Source organism: Mastomys coucha, unplaced genomic scaffold (genome assembly GCF_008632895.1).
Source record: "Mastomys coucha isolate ucsf_1 unplaced genomic scaffold, UCSF_Mcou_1 pScaffold13, whole genome shotgun sequence".
Lineage (NCBI taxonomy): Eukaryota > Metazoa > Chordata > Mammalia > Rodentia > Muridae > Mastomys > Mastomys coucha.
The window spans coordinates 3889754-3910108 of NW_022196895.1; the positions used below are offsets into that span (position 1 = coordinate 3889754).

Here is a 20355-nt window from a genome sequence, read left to right on the forward strand (position 1 = left end):
TTATGTCTTTCTTAAGGTCCTGTATCATCATCATGAGAAGTGATTTTTAGATCTGAATCTTGCTTTTCCAGTGTGATGGTGTTTCCAGGACTTGCTATGGTGGGAGAAATGGGTTCTGATGATGGCAAGTGACCTTGGTTTGTGTTGTTTATTTTCTTAGGCTTGCCCTCCACCATCTGGTTAACTCTAAACTTGCTAAATCTAAACTCTAAACTCTGCCCTTGCTAAATCTGACTGGAGCCTGTCCTTCCTGTGATCCTGGTTGTGTCAGAACTCCTCAGAGTCAAGCTGTCTCTATGATCCTGTGATTCTGGAATCCTGTGATCCTGAGCTTATTAGATCTGGGAGTGGGGCTTTCTCTGTGTGTTGTGGGACTGGCTGCAGAGCTTGCGCCCAAGGTCTGCTCAGAACACTAACCCAGACAGACTGGAAGGAACCCGAGTTACTGGGCTGGTGGAGTTCCTGTGGCCTGGTCCTGCTAGTCCCAGTTACTCCCAATGTTGGGACAGATGTTGGTTCCTACTCACCTCTGATCCTAGGTGTGTCAGAATGCCTGGGAGTAGAGCTTCCTCTGGGTGTTGTAGGACTGGCTGCAGAGCTTGTGCCCAAGGTCTGCTCTGGGCCACAGCCCAGACAGATCGGAAGGAACCCAAGTCACTGGGCTAGCAGAGTTCCTATGTGTCTGGTCTCACTGGTCCCAGTTACTCCCAGTTGGGAAAGATTTTGGTTCCTCCTCACCTCTGATCCTAGGTGTGTTAGAATGCCTGGAAGTGGAGCTTCCTCTGGGTGTTGTGAGACTGGCTGCAGAGCTTGCACCCAAGGTCTGCTCTGGACCCCAGCCCACTGTATAATACAATATTAACTACTATCCTCTTGTCAATTTTTCTCTAGGTGAACACTTGAGCTCTTTACCAGTTTTTTATTTATTTGTGCTTTGATAAAACTATGGTCCAATTGTCATTTTATAGTAGCAAAACCAAAATCTACTCCTAACAAACCTCACAACTCATTTTTTCATATTTGGGATAATAATTTAGGTCACACTAAATTTGTATAGAAATTCCTTAATAATAAATTAAAACATTCAGTGGCAACAGTCTTTAAGAGAAATTGTAGAATGTGAAGTAAAGGTAAGAGAAGCAGGGTGGGTTTGGAGGCAAGTACCTAAAATCAAAGCGACTCAGGGGCCTGAAGGAGTGAGGATCTGCCTGTAAGCTGAGGTCAGCCTGGCATCTGACTCTACCAAGACAGATTTCGGAGTATGTGTGAGACCCGGATTCTATTCTAGTGCCACAAAGAGAAAAGCAGGCTGAAAGAGATCTTTGAAAAAACAAAATTTACAAATGAAAACTAAAGTAACTAATAACATTTATCAACAGATAAATGTTTGATCCCGCCTTTAATGTTACATGACCTTTTCAAGGACACTCTGCTGTTGCTACTACTGTAACCCTGGGAAAGCAGCCAAGGTCCCCCAGTTTGTCCTCTCCTTAAGCAACAGAAAATATAGTGCAGTCATGTTCTCATCTCCCAAAAGAGAAGAACAAGGCACTTTGCTGTTACTTTTGTCTAGTTTCATGTGATGTTTTTCAAACAACCAGAAGAAAGCATTGCAAAAAAGCACTTTACTATAAATATTTAGTCATCTTTTTTCTATCAGATGAATCTGACCAAAAGCGAATCCAAATAAATGAGTCGCCTGTGCTGACATGATTCAAATGTTTAGAAGTTCTACAAGAGACTAGTTTGCAATCCCATCTACCTTTGCATTTTCAATGCAGGGACAGAGTGCCCACGCTGCACTGGCCTTCACGTCTGGGTGTGGGTTTTTGAGCAGGGACCACAATAAGCGAACTCCATCTAAGCGATCAATTATCCTGTGGAGAAGCCAAACACAGTGGTGTGAATTGTAAGCTGTAAACAAATGGGAACATTCACGTAGTCCCCTTAGTCACACAATTCTAGTTTGGGCCTAGACTTCTGCTGGGCCCAACTCCTAGATCAATACTCCCAGAACAACAGGATTTATTCTATTGAATGCTCAAGCCCTGTGATTTCAGTTTCAACCTTCATGACTCAGTAAGCTTGCTGAATGATAATTATGATTTGTGTAAACTAAAATCAAGCCACACGGTATCCTAAGTAGCTGTGCGCAGACAGCTACCTCTAAGAAAACACTGGTTTCTTCCACATAACAGCATTTTACTCTCCAAAACAAAATATTTATGCCTCAGAGTTGTGTAGTTATAATTTCATGTGATCTGTGTTTAATTGACTTACCTTATGGTATACATATTTTAATCTCCTTCAGCCTTAGTTTGACATTAGGAATTAAAATCATCACACCACGGTGCATCTTTTGTTGGGCACAAACAACACATAACTTGTTTCCCATTTGCTCCTTCCCAGCAAGCCTAGCACAACTGACGGTGTTGTAATCACTTAAACATACTGTAATCAAAATATCTTCATGACTAGCTGAAAAATGAATTATCATGAGAGTCATCTCTGCACCATCTGTCTTCTGTTTATGTGTCAGTCAGCTCAGGGAACAAAGCCTTGCGAGAGGGCCACAGAGTGCTGGGGGTGGAGGACAAGGCCAAACAAACCTTAATATCCTTCACAAACACAGTTTTGTTCATGGAGATGCATTAAATTCAAAGCAGATGAGGAACGATAACGACCGTCCCAATTCCTGTTACATTTAATCTCCAGCTCAATTGAACATATGTAGTATTTAGCCCCAAACAGTCTAAATCCTAGCTTTTAACATGCCATTCAAATCTCCCTTTACTGTTGACATTTTAAGAAATCTACATTTCTTTATTATTTGAGATGTCTGTCAGGGGATAAATCTTATCCAACAATTCCAAGTGGCTTATGGGCAGCTTGGTGCAATGGGTGACGCTAACAGACTATAGCAAAATAGCAACCAGCCTTTTTTTCTTTGTAGAAATGAACTCTTAATAAATAACTCCTTTTACTGAGATAATTCAGCACTAAAGGACCCTTGTTGCTTTTTCAGAGGACACAAGTTTATTTTCTAGCACCCACTGCTCTTCTCTGGAACATACCCACCCACAAAAATATAAGCACACATCTATTTTTTAATTAACTAAAATTAAAAATAATTAAGAAAGGAAGCAATCCAGGAAGTCATTTCTATGCCAACCACTAGCCTCTAAGTGCCCCCTTACATATACACAATCAGGAACATATACGCATGCATATACGCACACATGCCTGTGCACACAAACATGCACACACAAATAAATCGAACATCCATCTCTCCAGACAAAATTTTAGAATTAGCTACAAAAATTCACCCTTCATTATAAAAGTAGATCTATTGTCACCCTCTTTCACCCAATAGCCTCAGAAATTCCTCAGCTACTTAGATATAGTGAATAAGGTCTGTGATTCATTACTGGTATCTTAAAAGTCTCAGTAGAACAGGTGCAATAGCATGGTGTGAAGAAAATACCAAAACCATAGCACACACTAGAGCTAAGTCGAGCGAGGCAAACCCCACAGGTTAGCCCCATCCCTTGCCGGCTCCATCCTTGGGTGACAATCACTGACTCCATGCCTCAGTCCCTTTGTCTGTCACCTGCTCCTTGTCTTCACACCCTGTCCTCAGCTCTGTGGTAGAATCCGCATGCCTCAGCTTGATATGTTCAGCCTATCTCCACTTCCATTTCTACAATACTTCCCTTGGAAGGCATGCTCAAACTTCTGCACAAGCTCCCTGTGAACAGCAACCCAGGCATGTGTTGCTCTCTCTCATACCAACCTTGTTCCAGGTTCAATCAAGCCTATTGAACAATTCACAATCAAGGGATTCTTTTAGGACTAAACCATCTCCAATGGCTTCCTGTTTCTCTGGGTAGTATTAAAACCCTTATTCTGAGTTCAGTAATTTTTTTTCAAGAAACGAATTTTTTCCTTCCACTTCTCTTATCCAAACAATTGCTCATAAAAGTCCATGAATGTTTACTAAACACTAAAGACTAGGCATTCAAAAATAATAAATACATTCGACTTTCATTACCAAGGATGGCTGGGCTGAGAACAGACTTCTTCTTACAAGCCTCTGGCCCAAGAATGTTCACTAATTGATCAGATAAATGCAGTCCTATGTGTTTTAAAATGATAGCTATTGAATAAACATTGTACAGCACTATAACTCATGCTTAAACTAAGTTCATCAAACAAGTATTTGAAGGGCACAGTACAGCTTCCTGGTGCTTATCGCCTCTGGGTACTGCTTCAGAACTCTTCTTAGGGGCATTAGATGACATCATCATCACCAATTCAAAGCATAAAAATGCACTAATGTGGTATAAATAGACTGCCAATGGACGATCTGCGTATAGCAAAAGAGCTGAAGCCAGATGACGGGTTGGAGCTGAGCATTGTGAAGCATCCTGTGGATACCCCACAGGGAGGCTAAGGAGGGTGTTACTCAAGACCCCATGTATTTATTATTATACTAGTAGTAGTAGTAGTAGTAGTAGTAGTAGTAGTAGTAGTAGTAGTAGTATAATACTATACTACAGTATACTATGATACTATAGTAATATAGTAATACTACTAATAATAATACAGGCAGAATGTCACCTTTTCTAACCTTAGCTAGAAAGATGTGCTCAGGACAGCTCAGAAATTTTCAGTGTTTTCCCGTATCCAGACCTCAGAGTATAGAAATGAAAGGATATTCATAATTTTTAAAGACGTTTCATTTTTAATTATAGGAGATAGGGACACATGAGTGAAAGTGTCCTTGGAAACGAGAAGCACAGATCCACCCAGAGATGAAGTTAAAGATGTTTGAGGCAATGTGAGTGCTGAGAATTGATTTTAGGTCCTGTCCAAGAGCAGCATGTCCTCTTAACGGCTGAGCACTGGACAATGTTCCAGCCCATGTTATCTTTACTTACAGATAGACTACAGAATTCATCAACACAGATCTTCAAATAGGGACTGCTTGCATGCTAATTGTCCTTCAGGGAAGTACAATCTGGTGAGGGACTGGGCGCCATTGCTGTAGCAGGTGTGTACATGTGTACCAAGTGCACAGAGCCGATGCTGCTATGGACCACAGGACAACTGTGCTCCAGTAGCAGTGCCAGTGTGACCCAATGCTCAGGGTCTGTATCAAAATCACCTGAAAATCTCAGATTTGGGAGACTTAGGCAGAAGGATCGGGAGTTCCAGGCCAGCTTGGACTACACTGTCGTAACACAAACGTATGGAAGTAAAACAAGGTTGGGAGTGATAGGCAGATCTGAGTTCAAGGCCAGCTTGGTCTACAAAGTATTCCAGGACAATCAGGGATATTAAGAGAAATCCTGTTTTGGAAAACAAAAACCAAAATGCAAACAAAATATAATAAAAGATAAAATCAAATAAAAAGGAAAGGAAGGAAGGGAGAGGAAGTTAAAAAAAACCTCTTTTAGGGGTCTAATCTTTTCTGGAGCCTCAGCACACTGTTTTGCCTGTAGTTCTATGTTCTCCCTGACAGAAGCACCTTACAAGGCTTGCCAGGTACAGGCCCCGTAACTACCACCCTAGGATACTGGTTAGTCAGATCTGAAACAAGACAGTTTTTGCTTGTTTCTTTTTTCAGTAAACCAGAAAAGTCTCTCCCAGCACAAGTACATTCCTTTGTAAACCTCACACTTGCAAAGTCCATGCCTCCATTCTAACTCTAACCAGTAATATTTTTAAATTTGAAATTGTTTCTAGATTGAGCATATATTAACAAAGAATCTCTTTACGACTTTGCTTCTTGTGGAGCAATGGTAGTCTCACAGGTGATATTAATTTAAGCAACTAACCATTTTCCATGCATTTACATGCTTTCTGTAGGTCTTAAATTGACTGTCAACTTGGTTTGAGTTGGTTTCCAGAAGCGGTAACTCCCCTCATCCTGATAGCAAGGGACTTTTATCTCATCACTGACATCACAGACAAAGCTGACTTTTCAGAATCTTCTGCTTTACGATGGAAATCAAACTGTTGCAGAATAATAGCTCTGGGGAGATGGCTAGGCATTCAATTTCCATCTATTAGGAAAAATTAACAGCAATACTGGGTTTGGTGGCACACACCTGTAGCTCCAGTAGTAGATCAAGGCAAGAGGATTGGATGTTCAAGGTCATCTTCAGATACATACATAGTACCTGAGGTCCATGAGACTCTATCTCCACACTACCTTCCATAAAAAAACACAGACAAACAAAACATGTAAATTTGAAAAAAGATGCAGCTGTTTCTGTTTCCTGGTCTCCTTATTAAGGACTGAAAGATGTCTAGCTGGGTTCCTTGACCACCAAGCCCACAGATATAAACAATTTGTTTTGTATCATGGGCAAGACTAATGGTTCTTTATGGGAAAAAAAAATCAATGTATTTGGAACAATAATTTTGCATGTTTTATAATAATGTCACAGTAAGAGAAGCTTCATCATCCAGCTTCCAGAGCGAAGTTTACTGTTTAGTTACATTGGTGACCCTGGGAGCTCCCACAGTGATCATGTGAGTCTCTTTTTTTCACTGCAAATGTCACCCTGACAGGTACTCTCTGAATTGCCCCATCTGTATTTTGTAGTACAGGTATTTTGTAATTCTCATATAACAGTTATTTTATTGGAAATTATGAAATGGAGACCTTTCCCAGTTTCTCTGTCTTCCCAGCTTGAGTTGATGACATTCTGAGTGTTTCCTCTTGTGGACCACAGCTTGCCCAAGTTCCCCAAAGCAGACTGAGTGCGCCACATTTCTATTTTAGTGCTCTTGTGGTAGAGCTGAAGCTGAGGGCTCCATCCTTCTATTCTATGAGTGCTCCATCCTTCTGCTCTATGAGTGCTCCATCCTTGTTTTATGAGTGCTCCATCCTTGTTTTATGAATGCTCCATCCTTGTTTTATGAGTGCTCCATCCTTGTTTTACGAGTGCTCCATCCTTCTGTTTTATGAGTGCCCCATCTTTCTGTTCTATGAGTACTCCATCCTTCTGTTTTATGAGTGCTCCATCCTTCTGTTTTATGAGTGTTCCATCCTTCTGTTCTATGAGTGCTCCATCCTTCTGCTTTAGTGCACTTGTGGTAGAGCTGCAGCTGACTTACTGTCTTCATTCTTAACTCTTCTTTGTTACTTATATTTCATGTTATTGGGTCTATCACTGATTTACTTTCTGATCTTGAGCTTTAGTATGTCTTCAGAATAGCTTTCCATGCCTCCAAATAACAACAAATAATTTTCTTTTTTATATCATACTGTACCCATAATCTTTTAATTACTTGAATTTTTAGCAGCTTTTTCCCCTACAGAAAAAAATCATTGATTTTATCCTAAAATTTAATGGAGTAGATATATAGGCAGCTACCACTGTACACATTATATACATACACATACACATATACTTGGCTTATCTATTGCCTATCCATACTTTTTCCAGGACTGTGTGAGGTTTACTTGGACACTAGGACCTCTATAACCCACTGAATAAGTATTCCTTGCTCTTGAAAAGCAATTTGTATAATTTAACTCTCTGTCTGCCCCCAATGTGTGTAAAGAATAAATAGAAATTCTAGGTTAATAAAACACTAATTATTAGAAATAAAGAATTCATGTGATGGGCTTACAGCATACTGGTCATGGCAAAGGAAGGGCATTGTGAACTTGCAGATCATTAAAGGTATCCCATGGAAAAGAGGACTTTTCAAAGAGAAAAGTAATGACCAAAAAAATGAGGGAAGAAACAGGAGTCAAGAGCCTATGGAATGTTATTAAATAAAATAATATATGTATAAATGGAGTACTAAGGAGGGAGGAAAATAGATATTTGTGAAGGTAAAATTGAGATTATTCTAGAATTGATGGAGAATATCAATTCCCAGGTACAATGATCTCAGTAAACCCCAAATAGAATAAACAATAATAATTGTTTAAAACCAATACCTATGTACACATAATCAAATTGCTGAAATCCAAATACAAAGAGGTCTTGAAATTAACAAGGAAAATGGGATATGCCTGAGTCAATTCTGACTGAAATAGTGGACAGACAGCTGGGCTGACTGCTAAGCAACACGAATCCCCAGAACTCTGAAGATTAAGAAGGTTAAATGTAAATGCTCTGGCAGACTTGTACTCAGTGCAAGCCTGCTTCCTGGTTCATAGGGGTCATACTCTTCCATTGCACAAGAGGTAAGGGAGCTTCATGGGGCCCCTTAAAGAGGCCTTTGTTCCATTCATGAAAACCTCCAACTCATGATATTACCACTTCCCAAGTCCAACTATCAAATACCCTCACATGGTGGATTAGATTTAAACATCTGAACTTTGGAGGGACACAGACATTAAATCTGAGGACATTATGGATAAAGAATCATGATGCACATGAAATCTGATCGCTCGAGAGAACGAGGCCAACAAGGCATCAGGATGACATTTATAAAGCATGGAAGAAAATTATCAAGTTAGACTTCTATAGCCTCCAAAAATGACAGTAAAAAATCCTCTTCCTTCTCCAGCCCAGCAGCATAATGAAGGCTCAGTGAGTAGTCGTCGAGAGTAGAGGGCAACGTAGCCGCAGCCCAGCACAGGCTTAGAACCAAGAGTGATGCTGTGGGGATCTCTTGAGTGTAGGAGAAGATAGTCATTAACTCTCAGATTCTAGACATTGGGATTAAATGAAGCTTTGGAAATAAAGCGAAGGGAGAAATAACTTGAGTAATAAGGAAGACATTACTGAGAGCTAACTGAGATTCCTGGCTATGGTGAAGGGAGTGCAGGCATGGTAGAGAAGTCTGGCGTGGGACATCAGAAGCTGAGCAGGATGAGGGAGACAGAAACAGTATGAAGTATCTGAGGCTGAACAGGAAACTAGAAAAAACATCTAGTATCAGGACAATCGATCATGTTAGTTGTGATTTAAATGTGAAATGTCTCCTAAAGTCATGCGCACCTGAATGGTCGTGTAGGGATTTAAGAAAGTGACAAGTTCATAAGGGCTCTGACCCCACTGATGGATTAGTCATGGGACAGCACTATTGGGAGGTAATGGGGCCTATATGGAGACATTAGGTGACAAGGGGCACATCCCTGAAGAGTGTGCTGTGTCTACAGGACTCTCTCCTCTCTGGTTTCCTTTCTTTGGCTCTCCTTTATATTTCCTGGCACCATAAAATAAGCAGCTTTGCTCCACTGCATGTCCTGTGCCATGCTGCTGAATTTCACAATAGCTTAAAACTCAGTGGAGACAGCTATGGAACGTGGGAGCCAAAGTAAATGTTTCCACTTTCAAATTATTTTTCTCAGGAATTTTGTCACTACAACAAAAACCTGAATAACTTAAGGGTGAGTTAGTGCCCAGAACAGCTGCAAAGGCAGGGGCTGTGGAAGACAGAAGACAGAGGAAGACAAAGGAGGGCTCATACTGGCCAAGGAGAAGAACTGCAAACAGAGAAAATATAACACACAAAACTATAGCTGTGACTTTAAAAAGGTACAAGCCTTTTCTTGGGAGTTTGTGAAATAAAATTTTAATAATATAAAGAGAATACCAAACAATACATTTATTTGTCTGACTTAACATTTATTTTCATTGTTTCATTTAGTTGAGATTGAACCAACCTTCTGCCTAGGGCCTTGCTTATGCTCGGTGAGTGAGCTGTTGCTCGGCTACATCCTCAATCCTAATCAATTTTGAAATGATAGTGCACGTATATATTTACAAAAACTGACCACATCCCCAGGCAACAAAGCTAAAACTGAAAGAAAAAACCCTGAAATCACAGAAAATGTATTCCTTACTCCCTTACTGCTTTAAACAGGAATTGGTAACAAATAGCACATGGAAAATACTGAAAATTTAGAAACTAAGCAACAGTTAATTTCTATGTTCAAGAAAAATATCAGATGGAAGTATCAGAGAGATCAAAGAGAAATATGAAGGCCTATGCTTACTGTACTGTATACAGTAGTTAAATATCAAAGCAGTGTAAGTCTCTGTCAGCTGGTGAATACTATTCAACTACACAAAGAATGAAAGGCTGAAATGTTCCAACAGCATAGATGAAAATATAGAGAATTATATTAAGGGAAATAAGACAGATGAAATAAGTTATTACTTGGTCTCACCCATTTAAAACACCTGAAAATAGTCTCTTCATAAAAGTAGAGAAGAGAATGGTGATAAGTGGGGGTTTGGGGAGGGGGATAAAGAGAAGACAGATGATGGGTACCAAAATACAGGTAGGTAAGAAAAATGAGTTCTAATCTTTAGTGAGGTCCCTATCATTCACAATAATTCAATGTGTTTTACAAAAAGGAGAGTTTCTTTGTGTTCAAATCTTCCAACACTAAGAAATGATACCTATTCAAAGAGATGGCAATAATTGCCAGGACTTCTGACTGGAGAGGTGGCTCAGTGATTGAGAGCATTTGATGGTCTTGCAGAGGACCTGGTTTGGGTTCCTAGTACCCACATGACAGCTCACACACATTTGTAACTCCAGGTTGAAGGGATCTAACACTTTCTTCTGAAATCCACAGGCACCAGATACACATGTGGCACATAGGCATATATCCAGGCAAAACACTCATATACTAAAAACAAAATGAATCTCAAAAAAATTTTAAATAATTATCCTGATTTCAACGCTATACATTGATGGGCCATCAATAATCTATCCCAGAAACATTTACAATCATTATATGTCCATAAACTTTCTTGAGCCTTATGGATTTTAAATAGAAAATAATGGTAAATATTTTGAATTAGATGAAAATTAAAATGACTATTGAGCACTCAGTCCCAAATGGAACATCTATATCAGACAGAAACACACATGCACATGTTCACACATATACACGAGACTCAGCAAGCATCACAGGAGGAGGGATGGAAGTAAATTAAATGCCAATGGATGGCAAGGAGTCTCATGAAATTCTGTTATCCAGAGATGATACAGCAATTGCAGTCATGGACAGAAGCAGGTAGAAAGACCTGCATACGATTTAGACTTCCAGCTTCCCATCATGAATGGAGGAAGTGCCCATGAGCCCACATCTGTCCTGGGGTGTTATTATTGACTTGAATGGAATAAAGAGGGGCTATCATTTTGTATAAAAGGGTAGCCACTGGAGTCCAACTGGGATTATATGGAAAGAAGAAAAGATACCAGAGTGTAATGTGAGGAAATGTCTTCATAATAAGTTATATATGTATATGAAATTGTTAAAAAAAAAAACAAGCAAACAAACAAAAAAGTTAAGTGTATCATAAGACTTCCAGATGAGAGAGAGAGAAGAGAGAAAGAGAGGCAATTAATGCTGCAGAACTTGGGCACAAACTCTGCAGCCAGTCCGAAAACACCCAGAGGAAGCTCCTGCACTCCCAGGTGCTCTAACAAGCCCAGGATAACAGGATCTCAGAATCACAGGGTCACAGAGACAGCTTGACTCTGAGGAGTTCTGACACAACCAGGATCACAGGAAGGACAGACCCCAGGCAGATTTAGCAAGGGCAGGTAGCACTAGAGATAACAAGATGGCAAAAGGCAATCTTAAGAAAAAAAATGACACAAACCAAGGTTACTTGGCATCGTCAGAACCCAATTCTCCCACCATAGCAAGTCCTAGACACACCATCACACTGGAAGAGCAAGATTCAGATCTAAAATCACTTCTCATGATGATGATACAGGACCTTAAGAAAGACATAAATAGCAACCTCAAAGAAATACAGGAGAACACAGGTGAACAGCTAGAAGCCCTTCAAGAAGAAACACAAAAATTCCTTAAAGAACTACAGGAAAACACAATCAAACAGGTGAAGGAAATGAACAAAACCATCCAGAATCTAAAGATGGAAATAGAAACAATAAAGAAATCAGAAAAAGAGACAACCCTGGAGATACAAAACTTAGGAAAGAATTCAGGAGTCATAGATGCGAGCATCACCAACAGAAAACAAGAGATTGAAGAGAGAATCTCAGGGGCAAAAGAGACCATAAAAAACATTGACATAACAGTCGAAGAAAATGCAAAAAACAAAAAGATCCTAACCCAAAACATCCAGGAAATCCAGGATGTAATGAGAAGACCAAACCTAAGGATAATAGGTATAGAAGAGAGTGAAAATGTAATGGGCCAGAAAATATCTTCAACAAAATTATAGAAGAAAACTTCCCTAACCTAAAGAAAGAGATGCCCATGAACATATGAGAAGCTTACAGAACTCCAAATAGACTCAACCAGAGAAGAAATTCCTCCCATCACATATTAGTCAAGACACCAAATGCACAAAACAAAGAAAGAATTTTAAAAACAGTAAGGGAAAAAGGTCAAGTAACCTATAAAGGCAGGCCCATCAGAATTACACCAGACTTCTACCAGAGACTATGAAAGCTAGAAGATCCTGGGCAGATGTCATATAGACCCTAAGAGAACAAAAATGCCAGCTCAGGTTACTATACCCAGCAAAACTCTCAATTACCATAGATGGAGTAAACAAGATATTCCATGACAAAACAAAATTTACACAATATCTTTCCACAAATCAGCCCTACAAAGTATAATAGATGGAAAACATCAACATAAGGAACAAAACTATACCCTAGAAGAAGCAAGAAAGTAATGTTTCAACAAACCCACACAAACCTAATTCCACCTCTTACAACAAAAACAACAGGAAGTGACAATTACTTTTTAATAGCTTAATATGAAAATTAATATTACCAACACATCCTAATTGAATGAAATCCAAATATATGAGGAATTAGAAATTTGTTGATTGTCATCCAATGGTCTCTCTAATTTGGTAAATTGAGAAATAGGTCAAATATTGTACAATATATATACACTGTCAGCTTGTTTGTTCATGACAGTGTCTCGCTGTGTACAACATAAGGGTCTTGAAATCTTGCTTCTCCTATCTCAGCCTCTCTATTAGTAGTATTGTTTATTTCATGTTTTTACACTATACTATGGATTTCAGAACAGCTTATATATTTCAAAAGTATTTATATACCCAAAAGAAACATAGACGATTAACTTGGGAGGTAGCTTGTAAGAGAACAACAAAGAGTGAGACTGAGTGCTTCGCTTGACATTTGTAACTATTGTATCAAGTTTGAAGAAGAGGACTTTATAAGTTACTCTTTCTCTGAGATGAATGCTTTTCCAAATTATCACAGCTAATGATCCAGATTCTTACCCGCACCTAATACCTGTGCCACCCTCCAAGCAGAACCATTGTTCATTGAAACAGTTGGTGAATGACTTTATGGATAGACCGTCTTAATACACACACCATTCTTAAATTAATGTAACCTGTTCTCTGTAGGCTGAGAATAAAGTCACTCACTAAAGTCAAATAGCTTTGACCAGAGCAGGAAGTCTGTATCTAAAAATCGTGCCTACAATTCATTCCTTGGTGCTGCAGAACTGTCAACTCTCAGCTTAGCTATGATGGAGGTAAGATTTTTTTGGTGACATGAGGGTCATTGAAGTACAGCCTTATTACAATGAAATCCAATATCAAAAAATTGTTCTTATTTTGCGCTCTCCATACCCAAATTCTGCACAGAGAGAGCTGTACTCTCAGGAGTGCTGTCACACCTAAGATTGCAGGTGAGACCACCACTATTGCTGGCCCAAGTGGGAAGTGCCAAGGAGCCCACAGGACAAAGGAACTGCAGAGAAACTGGGGATGTGATCCTTCCAGTTTCCATCCGTGCCCTGAAGCTAACACTGTGCCAAATTTCTCCATACCCAAATCCTGTTCTAAGAGAGCTGGTCTCCTAAGAGTACTGACACACCTAGATCACAGGCTCACAGACAGCAAGACCAGCTAACACCAGAGATAACCACATGGCAATAAGCAAGCATAAGAATGCAAGCAATAGAAACTAAGGATACTTGGCATCATCAGAACCCAGTTCTTCCACCTCAGCATGCCCTGGATAATCCAACACACCAGAAAAGCAATAGTCTGATTTAAAATCATATCTCATGATGATGATAGAAGAATTTAAGGAGGACATAAATACCCATCTTAAAGAAATACAGGAGATTTTCTCTCCAGTGACTTTCTAAGGTGGGACCAGCCAGGAGGCACAGGCCTCACAAGTGGCAGGACAGCCGGGTCAGCATCCTTTCTACGTCAGACCACACCTAGGAGGGACAACAGATCCACAGCCCTCTCTGAATCTTTCCCACAAGTAGAGATCCTCTCTCCAGGGTGTGCTCTGACCCCAGGACTCAGGAGGGATGACTGATCCACAGCCATCTGCGCCAGGATCTTACCAGAGGAGAGCTGATCTCCCAGAAGTGCTGACACAGGCTTGCAGACCCACAGGAAGAACAAGCTCCAGCCAGAGACAGCAAGAACATTTAACACCAGAGATCAACAGATGGTGAAAGGCAAATGCAAGAATCTTACCAACAGAAACCAAGACTACTTGGCTTCATCAGAACCTAGTACTCCCACCACAGCAAGTCCTAGATATTCCAAAACATTGGAAAAGCAAGGTTTAGGTCTAAAATCATATCTCACGATGGTGATAGAGGAATTTAAGAAGGACATGAATAACTCCCTTAAAGAAATACAGGAGAACACAGACAAAGAGGTACAAGCCCTTAAATAGGAAACAAAAAAATCCCTTAAAGAATTATAGGAGATCACAAGTAAACAAGTAGAAGCCCTTAAAGAGGAAACACAAAAATCCCTTAAGGAATTACAGAAAGTACAAACAAATAGGTGAAGGAATTGAACAAAACCATCCAGGACCTAAAAATGGAAGTAGAAATAGTTAAGAAATCACAAAGAGAGACAACTCTGGAGATAGAAATCTTAGGAAAGAAGTCAGGAAACATAGATGCAAGCATTACCAACAGAATACAAGAGATAGAATAGAGAATCTCAGGGGCAGAAGATACCATAGAAAACATTGACACAACAGTCAAAGAAAACACAAAATACAAAAATTTCCTAACCCAAAACATCCAGGAAATCCAGGACACAATGAGAAAACCAAACCTAAGGATAATAGGTATTGAAGAGAGTGAAGACTTCCAACTTAAAGGGCCAGTAAATATCTTCAACAAAATTATAGAAGAAAACTTCCCTAACCTAAAGAAAAGGATGATCGTGAACATACAAGAAACCTATAGAACTCCAAATAGACTGTATCAGAAAAGAAATTCCTCCCGCCACATAATAATCAAAACATCAAATGCACAAAACAAAAAAGAATACTAAAAGCAGTGAGGGAAAAAGGTCAAGTAATATATAAAGGCAGACCTATCATTACACCAGACTTCTCAACAGAGACTATGAAAGCCAGAAGATCCTTGGTTGGTGTCATACAAACCCTAAGAGAACACAAATCCCAGCTCAGACTACTATACCCAGCAAAACTCTCAATTACCATAGATGGAGAAAACAAAGTATTCCATGACAAAACCAAATTCACACAATATATTTCCACAAATCCAGCTCTTCAAAGGATAATAAATGGAAAACTCCAACACAAGGAGGGGAACTACATCCTTGAAAAAGCAAAGATGTAATCTTCCAACAAAACTAAAAGACAATAGCCACATGAATGGAATTCCAACTCTAACAAAAAAAAAATAACAGGAAACAACTATTAATTTTCCTTAATATCTATTAATATCAATGGACTCAATTCCCCCCCAAAAAAACATAGACTATCAGATTGTTACGTAAACAGGACCCAACTTTTTTTTTTGCATACAAGAAAACCCACCTCAGTGACAAAGACAGACACTATCTCACAATAAAAGGATGGAAAACAATTTTCCAAGCCAATGGTCCCAAGAAAAAACCTGGAGTAGCCATTCTAATATCTAATAAAATTGACTTTCATCCTCAAGTGATCAAAAAAGATAAGGAGGGACATTTCATACTCACCAAAGGTATGATCTACCAAGATGAACTCACAACTCTGAACCTCTATGCCCCAAATGCAAGGGCATCTGCCTTCATAAAAGAGTACTAAAGCTCAAATCACACATTGCACTGCACACAATAGTAGTGAGAGATTTCAACACCCCACACTCTGCACTGGACAGATCATGGAAACAAGAACTAAACAAAGATACAGTAAGACTAACAGAAGTTAGGAAACAAATGGATTTAACAGATATCTATAGAACTTTTTATCCTAAAACAAATGGATGTACCTTCTTCTCAGCACCTCCTGGTACCTTCTCCAAAATTGACCATATATTTGGACAAATATCAGGCCTCAACAGATATAAGAAGATTGAAATAATTCCTTGCATCCTATCAGATCACCATGGACTAAGGCTGTTCCTCAATAACAACATAAAAAATAGGATGCCCATGGGGCTGGAGAAATGACTCAGCAGTTAAGAGCGCTGACTGCTCTTTCGAATGTCATGAGTTCAAATCCCAGCAACCACATGGTGGCTCACAACCATCCGATGCCCTCTTCTGGTGTGTCTGAAGACAGCTACAGTGTACTTACATATAATAAATAAATCTTTTTAAAAAGATAGAATGCCTACATACATGTGGAAGCTTAACAACACTCTACTCAATGATAACTTGGTCAAGGAAGAAATAAAGAAAGGAATTAAAGACTTTCTAGAGTTTAATGAAAATGATACCACAACATACCCAAATTTATGAGACACAATGAAAACAGTCCTAAGAGGAAAACTAATAGCATTAAGTGCCTCCACAAAGAAACAGGAAAAGGCATTCACCAGCAATTTGACATCACATCTAAAAGCTCTAGAACAAAAAGAAGCAAATTTACCCAAGAGGAGTCGAAGGCAGGAAATAATCAAACTCAGGGCTGAAGTCAACCAAATAGAAACAAAAGTAACTATACAAAGAATCAACCAAACCAGGAGCTGGTTCTTTGAGAAAATCAACAAAATAGATAAACCCTTAGTCAGAGTAACTAGAGGGTACAGAGACTGTATCCTAATCAACAAGATCAGAAATGAAAAGGGAGACATAGCAACAGACACTGAGGAAATCCAAAAAATCATGAGATTCTACTACAAAAGCCTAGACTCAACAAAACTGGAAAACTTGGATGAAATGGACAATTTTCTAGACAGATACCAGGTACCAATCCTGGAAATAGAAAACCTAGGAAAGAAATAAGGAGTCACAGATGCAAGCATCACCAACAGAATACAAGAGATAGAAGAGAGAATCTCAGGTGCAGAAGATACAATAGAAAACATTGACACAACAGTCAAAGAAAGTGCAAAATGCAAAAAGCTCCTAACACAGAATATCCTGGAAATTCAGGACAAAATGAGAAGATCAAACCTAAGGATAATAGGTATAAAAGGGAAAAAAGATTACCAACTCAATGGGCCACTAACTATCTTCAACAAAATTATAGAAGAAAGCTTCCCTAACCTAAAGAAAGAGATGCCCATAAAAATACAAGAAACCTACAGAACCCCAAATAGACTGGACCAGAAAAGAAATTCCTCCTGTCACATAACAATCAAGACACCAAATGCACAAAACAAAGAATATTAAACGCAGTAAGGGAGAATGGTCAAGTAACATATAAAGGCAGGCCTATCAGAATTACACCAGACTTCTCACCAGAGACTATGAAAGCTAGAAGATCCTGGACAGATGTCATACAGACCCTACAAGAACACAAATGCCAGCCCAGGATACTACATCCACCAAAACTCTCAATTATCATAGATGGAGAAAACAAGATATTCCATGACAAAACCAAATTTACACAATATCTTTCCATAAATCCAGCCCTACAAAGGATAATAGATGAAAAACTCCAACACAAGGAGGGAAACTACACCATAGAAAAAACAAGAAATTAATCTTTCAACAAACCTGAAAGACAATAGCCACACAAACATAATTTTACCTCGAACAACAATAATAATAGGAAGCAACAGTCACTGGTCCTTAATATCTCTTAACATCAATGGACTCAATTGCCCAATAAGAAGACATAAACTAACGGACTGAATATGTAAACAGGACCCAGCATTTTGTTGCACATAGGAAACACAACTCAGTGACAAACACAGACACTACCTCAGAGTAAAAAGCTGGAAAATTTTTTCCAAGCAAATGGTCCCAAGAAAGAAGCTGGAGTAGCCATTCTAATATCGAATAGAATCTACTTTCAACCAAAAGTTATCAAAAAAGATAAGAAATGACATTTCATACTCATCAAAGAAAAAAATCTATGAAGATGAATTCTCAATTCTGAACATCTATGTTACAAATGCAAAGGCATGCACATTCTCAAAAGAAACTTTACTAAAGTTCAAAGAATACATTGAACCCCACAGAATAATAATGGGAGACCTCAACACCCAACTCTCAGCAATGGACAGAGCATAGAAACAGAAACTAAACAGAGACACAGTGAAAATAACAGAAGCTATGAACCAAATGGATCTAACAGATATTTATAGAACATTTCATCCTAAAACAAAAGAATATACCTTCTTCTCAGCACCTCATGGTACCTTCTCCAAAACTGACCATATAATTGGTCACAAAACAGGCCTCAGCAGATACAAGAAGATTGAAATAATCCCATGCATCCTATCAGATCACCATGGACTAAGGCTGGTCTTAAGTATCAACAAAAACAATGGAAAGAACACATATACATGGAAGCTGAACAATGCTCTACTTGGTGATAACTTGGTCAAGGAAGAAATAAAGAAGGAAATTAAAGGCTTTTTAGAATTTAATGAAAATGAATGTACACATACCCAAATTTATGGGATACAATTAAAGCAGTGCTAAGAAGAAAAGTCAGCTCTGAGTGCCTCCAAAAAGAAACTGGAGAGAGCGTAAACTAGCAGCTTGACAGCACATCTGAAAGCTCTAGAACAAAGAGAAGCAAATACATCCAAGAGGAGTAGTTGGCAGGAAATAATCAAACAAAATAGAAACAAAAAGAACTATACAAAAAAATCAACAAAACCAGGAGCTGGTTCTTTGTGAAAATCAATAAGATAGATGAACCTTTAGCGAGACTAAACAGAAGGCACAAGAGTTGGTATCCAAATTAAAAATATCAGAAATGAAAAGGGAGACATAACAACAAAATATATCTTAAAATAATTATTGTTTGCTGAATTTTTTTGTTTAAATATCTTTTTAAAACTTTTATTGCATTGTGATGAGAAAAGTTACATGATTTCGATTTATCTGAATTTGTAAACATTTAAAAACATATTTTAAGTAAATAGAATTAAATCACATTCTTGTTTCCCTTTTGTACCTCAACTCCTCCCAGAGACCCCCCTTTCAATACCTACAATATCTTTTTTTGCCATATTCCTTAAAATTTATAAAATATTATAAAAATAAAAATGAGAATTATAAACCTTGTTTGATGTAAAACAACAATCAATTTAACAGTCTTATGTAGATGCTTGTCTTCAGTAATACTGAAAATATGTTTTTCTCAATATAAATTTTAAATAACTCCAATCATATTAACTGTATATTTCAAAATAATACATCACTACTAGTATTTTCTTAAATGAACATAAATATATAAAGTCTTTTTGTTTGTTTGTTTGTTTGTTTTGTATTTAGTAGAGTTTAAAATCTTGGCTCTTACTGTGGTAAAAGCCCAATATTTTGACATTGGATTTCCTTGTAATAAGGCTGTACTTTAATGACCCTCACATCACCAAAGGATTTTACCTCCATCGTAGCTAAGCTGAGAGTTGACAGTTCTGCGGCGCCAAGGAATGAATTGTAGGCATGATTTTTGGATACAGACTTCCTGCTATGGTCAAAGCTATTTGACTTGAGTAAGTGACTTTATTCTCAGCCTACAGAGAACAGGTTACATTCATTTAAGAAATGGTGTATGTGTTAAGACGGTCTATCCATAAAGTCATTCACCAACTGTTTCAATGAACAATGGTTCTGCTTGGAGGGTGGCACAGACATTAGGTGAGGGTAAGAATCTGGTTCATTAGCTGTGGTAATTTGGAAAAGCATTCATCTCAGAGAAAGAGTAACTTATAAAGTCCTCTTCTTCAAACTTGATACAAGAGCTACAAATGTCAAGCAAAACATTGTCTCACTCTTTGTTGTTCTCTTTCCTATAAGCCCTCTCTCAAGTTAATTGTCTATGTTTCCCTTGGGTATATAAATACTTTTGAAATATATAAGCTGTTCTGAAAATCATAGTATAATGTAAAAACATGAAATAAACAGTACTACTAATAGAGAGGCAGAGATATGAGAAGCAAAATTTCAAGACCCTTATGTTGTACACAGCCAGACACTGTCACAAACATACAAGCTGACA

General features: G+C 38.5%; 1 protein-coding gene across 3 annotated transcripts in view; it reads right to left on the minus strand.

Moving 5' to 3' along the window:
* Armc4 (armadillo repeat containing 4) overlaps positions 1-20355 on the minus strand; it is a 197158-nt gene that overhangs the window by 90171 nt on the left and 86632 nt on the right. For all 3 annotated transcript variants that reach the window (XM_031364932.1, XM_031364933.1, XM_031364934.1), the window contains one exon: positions 1763-1877. In XM_031364932.1, coding sequence (XP_031220792.1) covers positions 1763-1877 — 115 coding nt within the window. The remainder of the gene's footprint in view (positions 1-1762; positions 1878-20355) is intronic.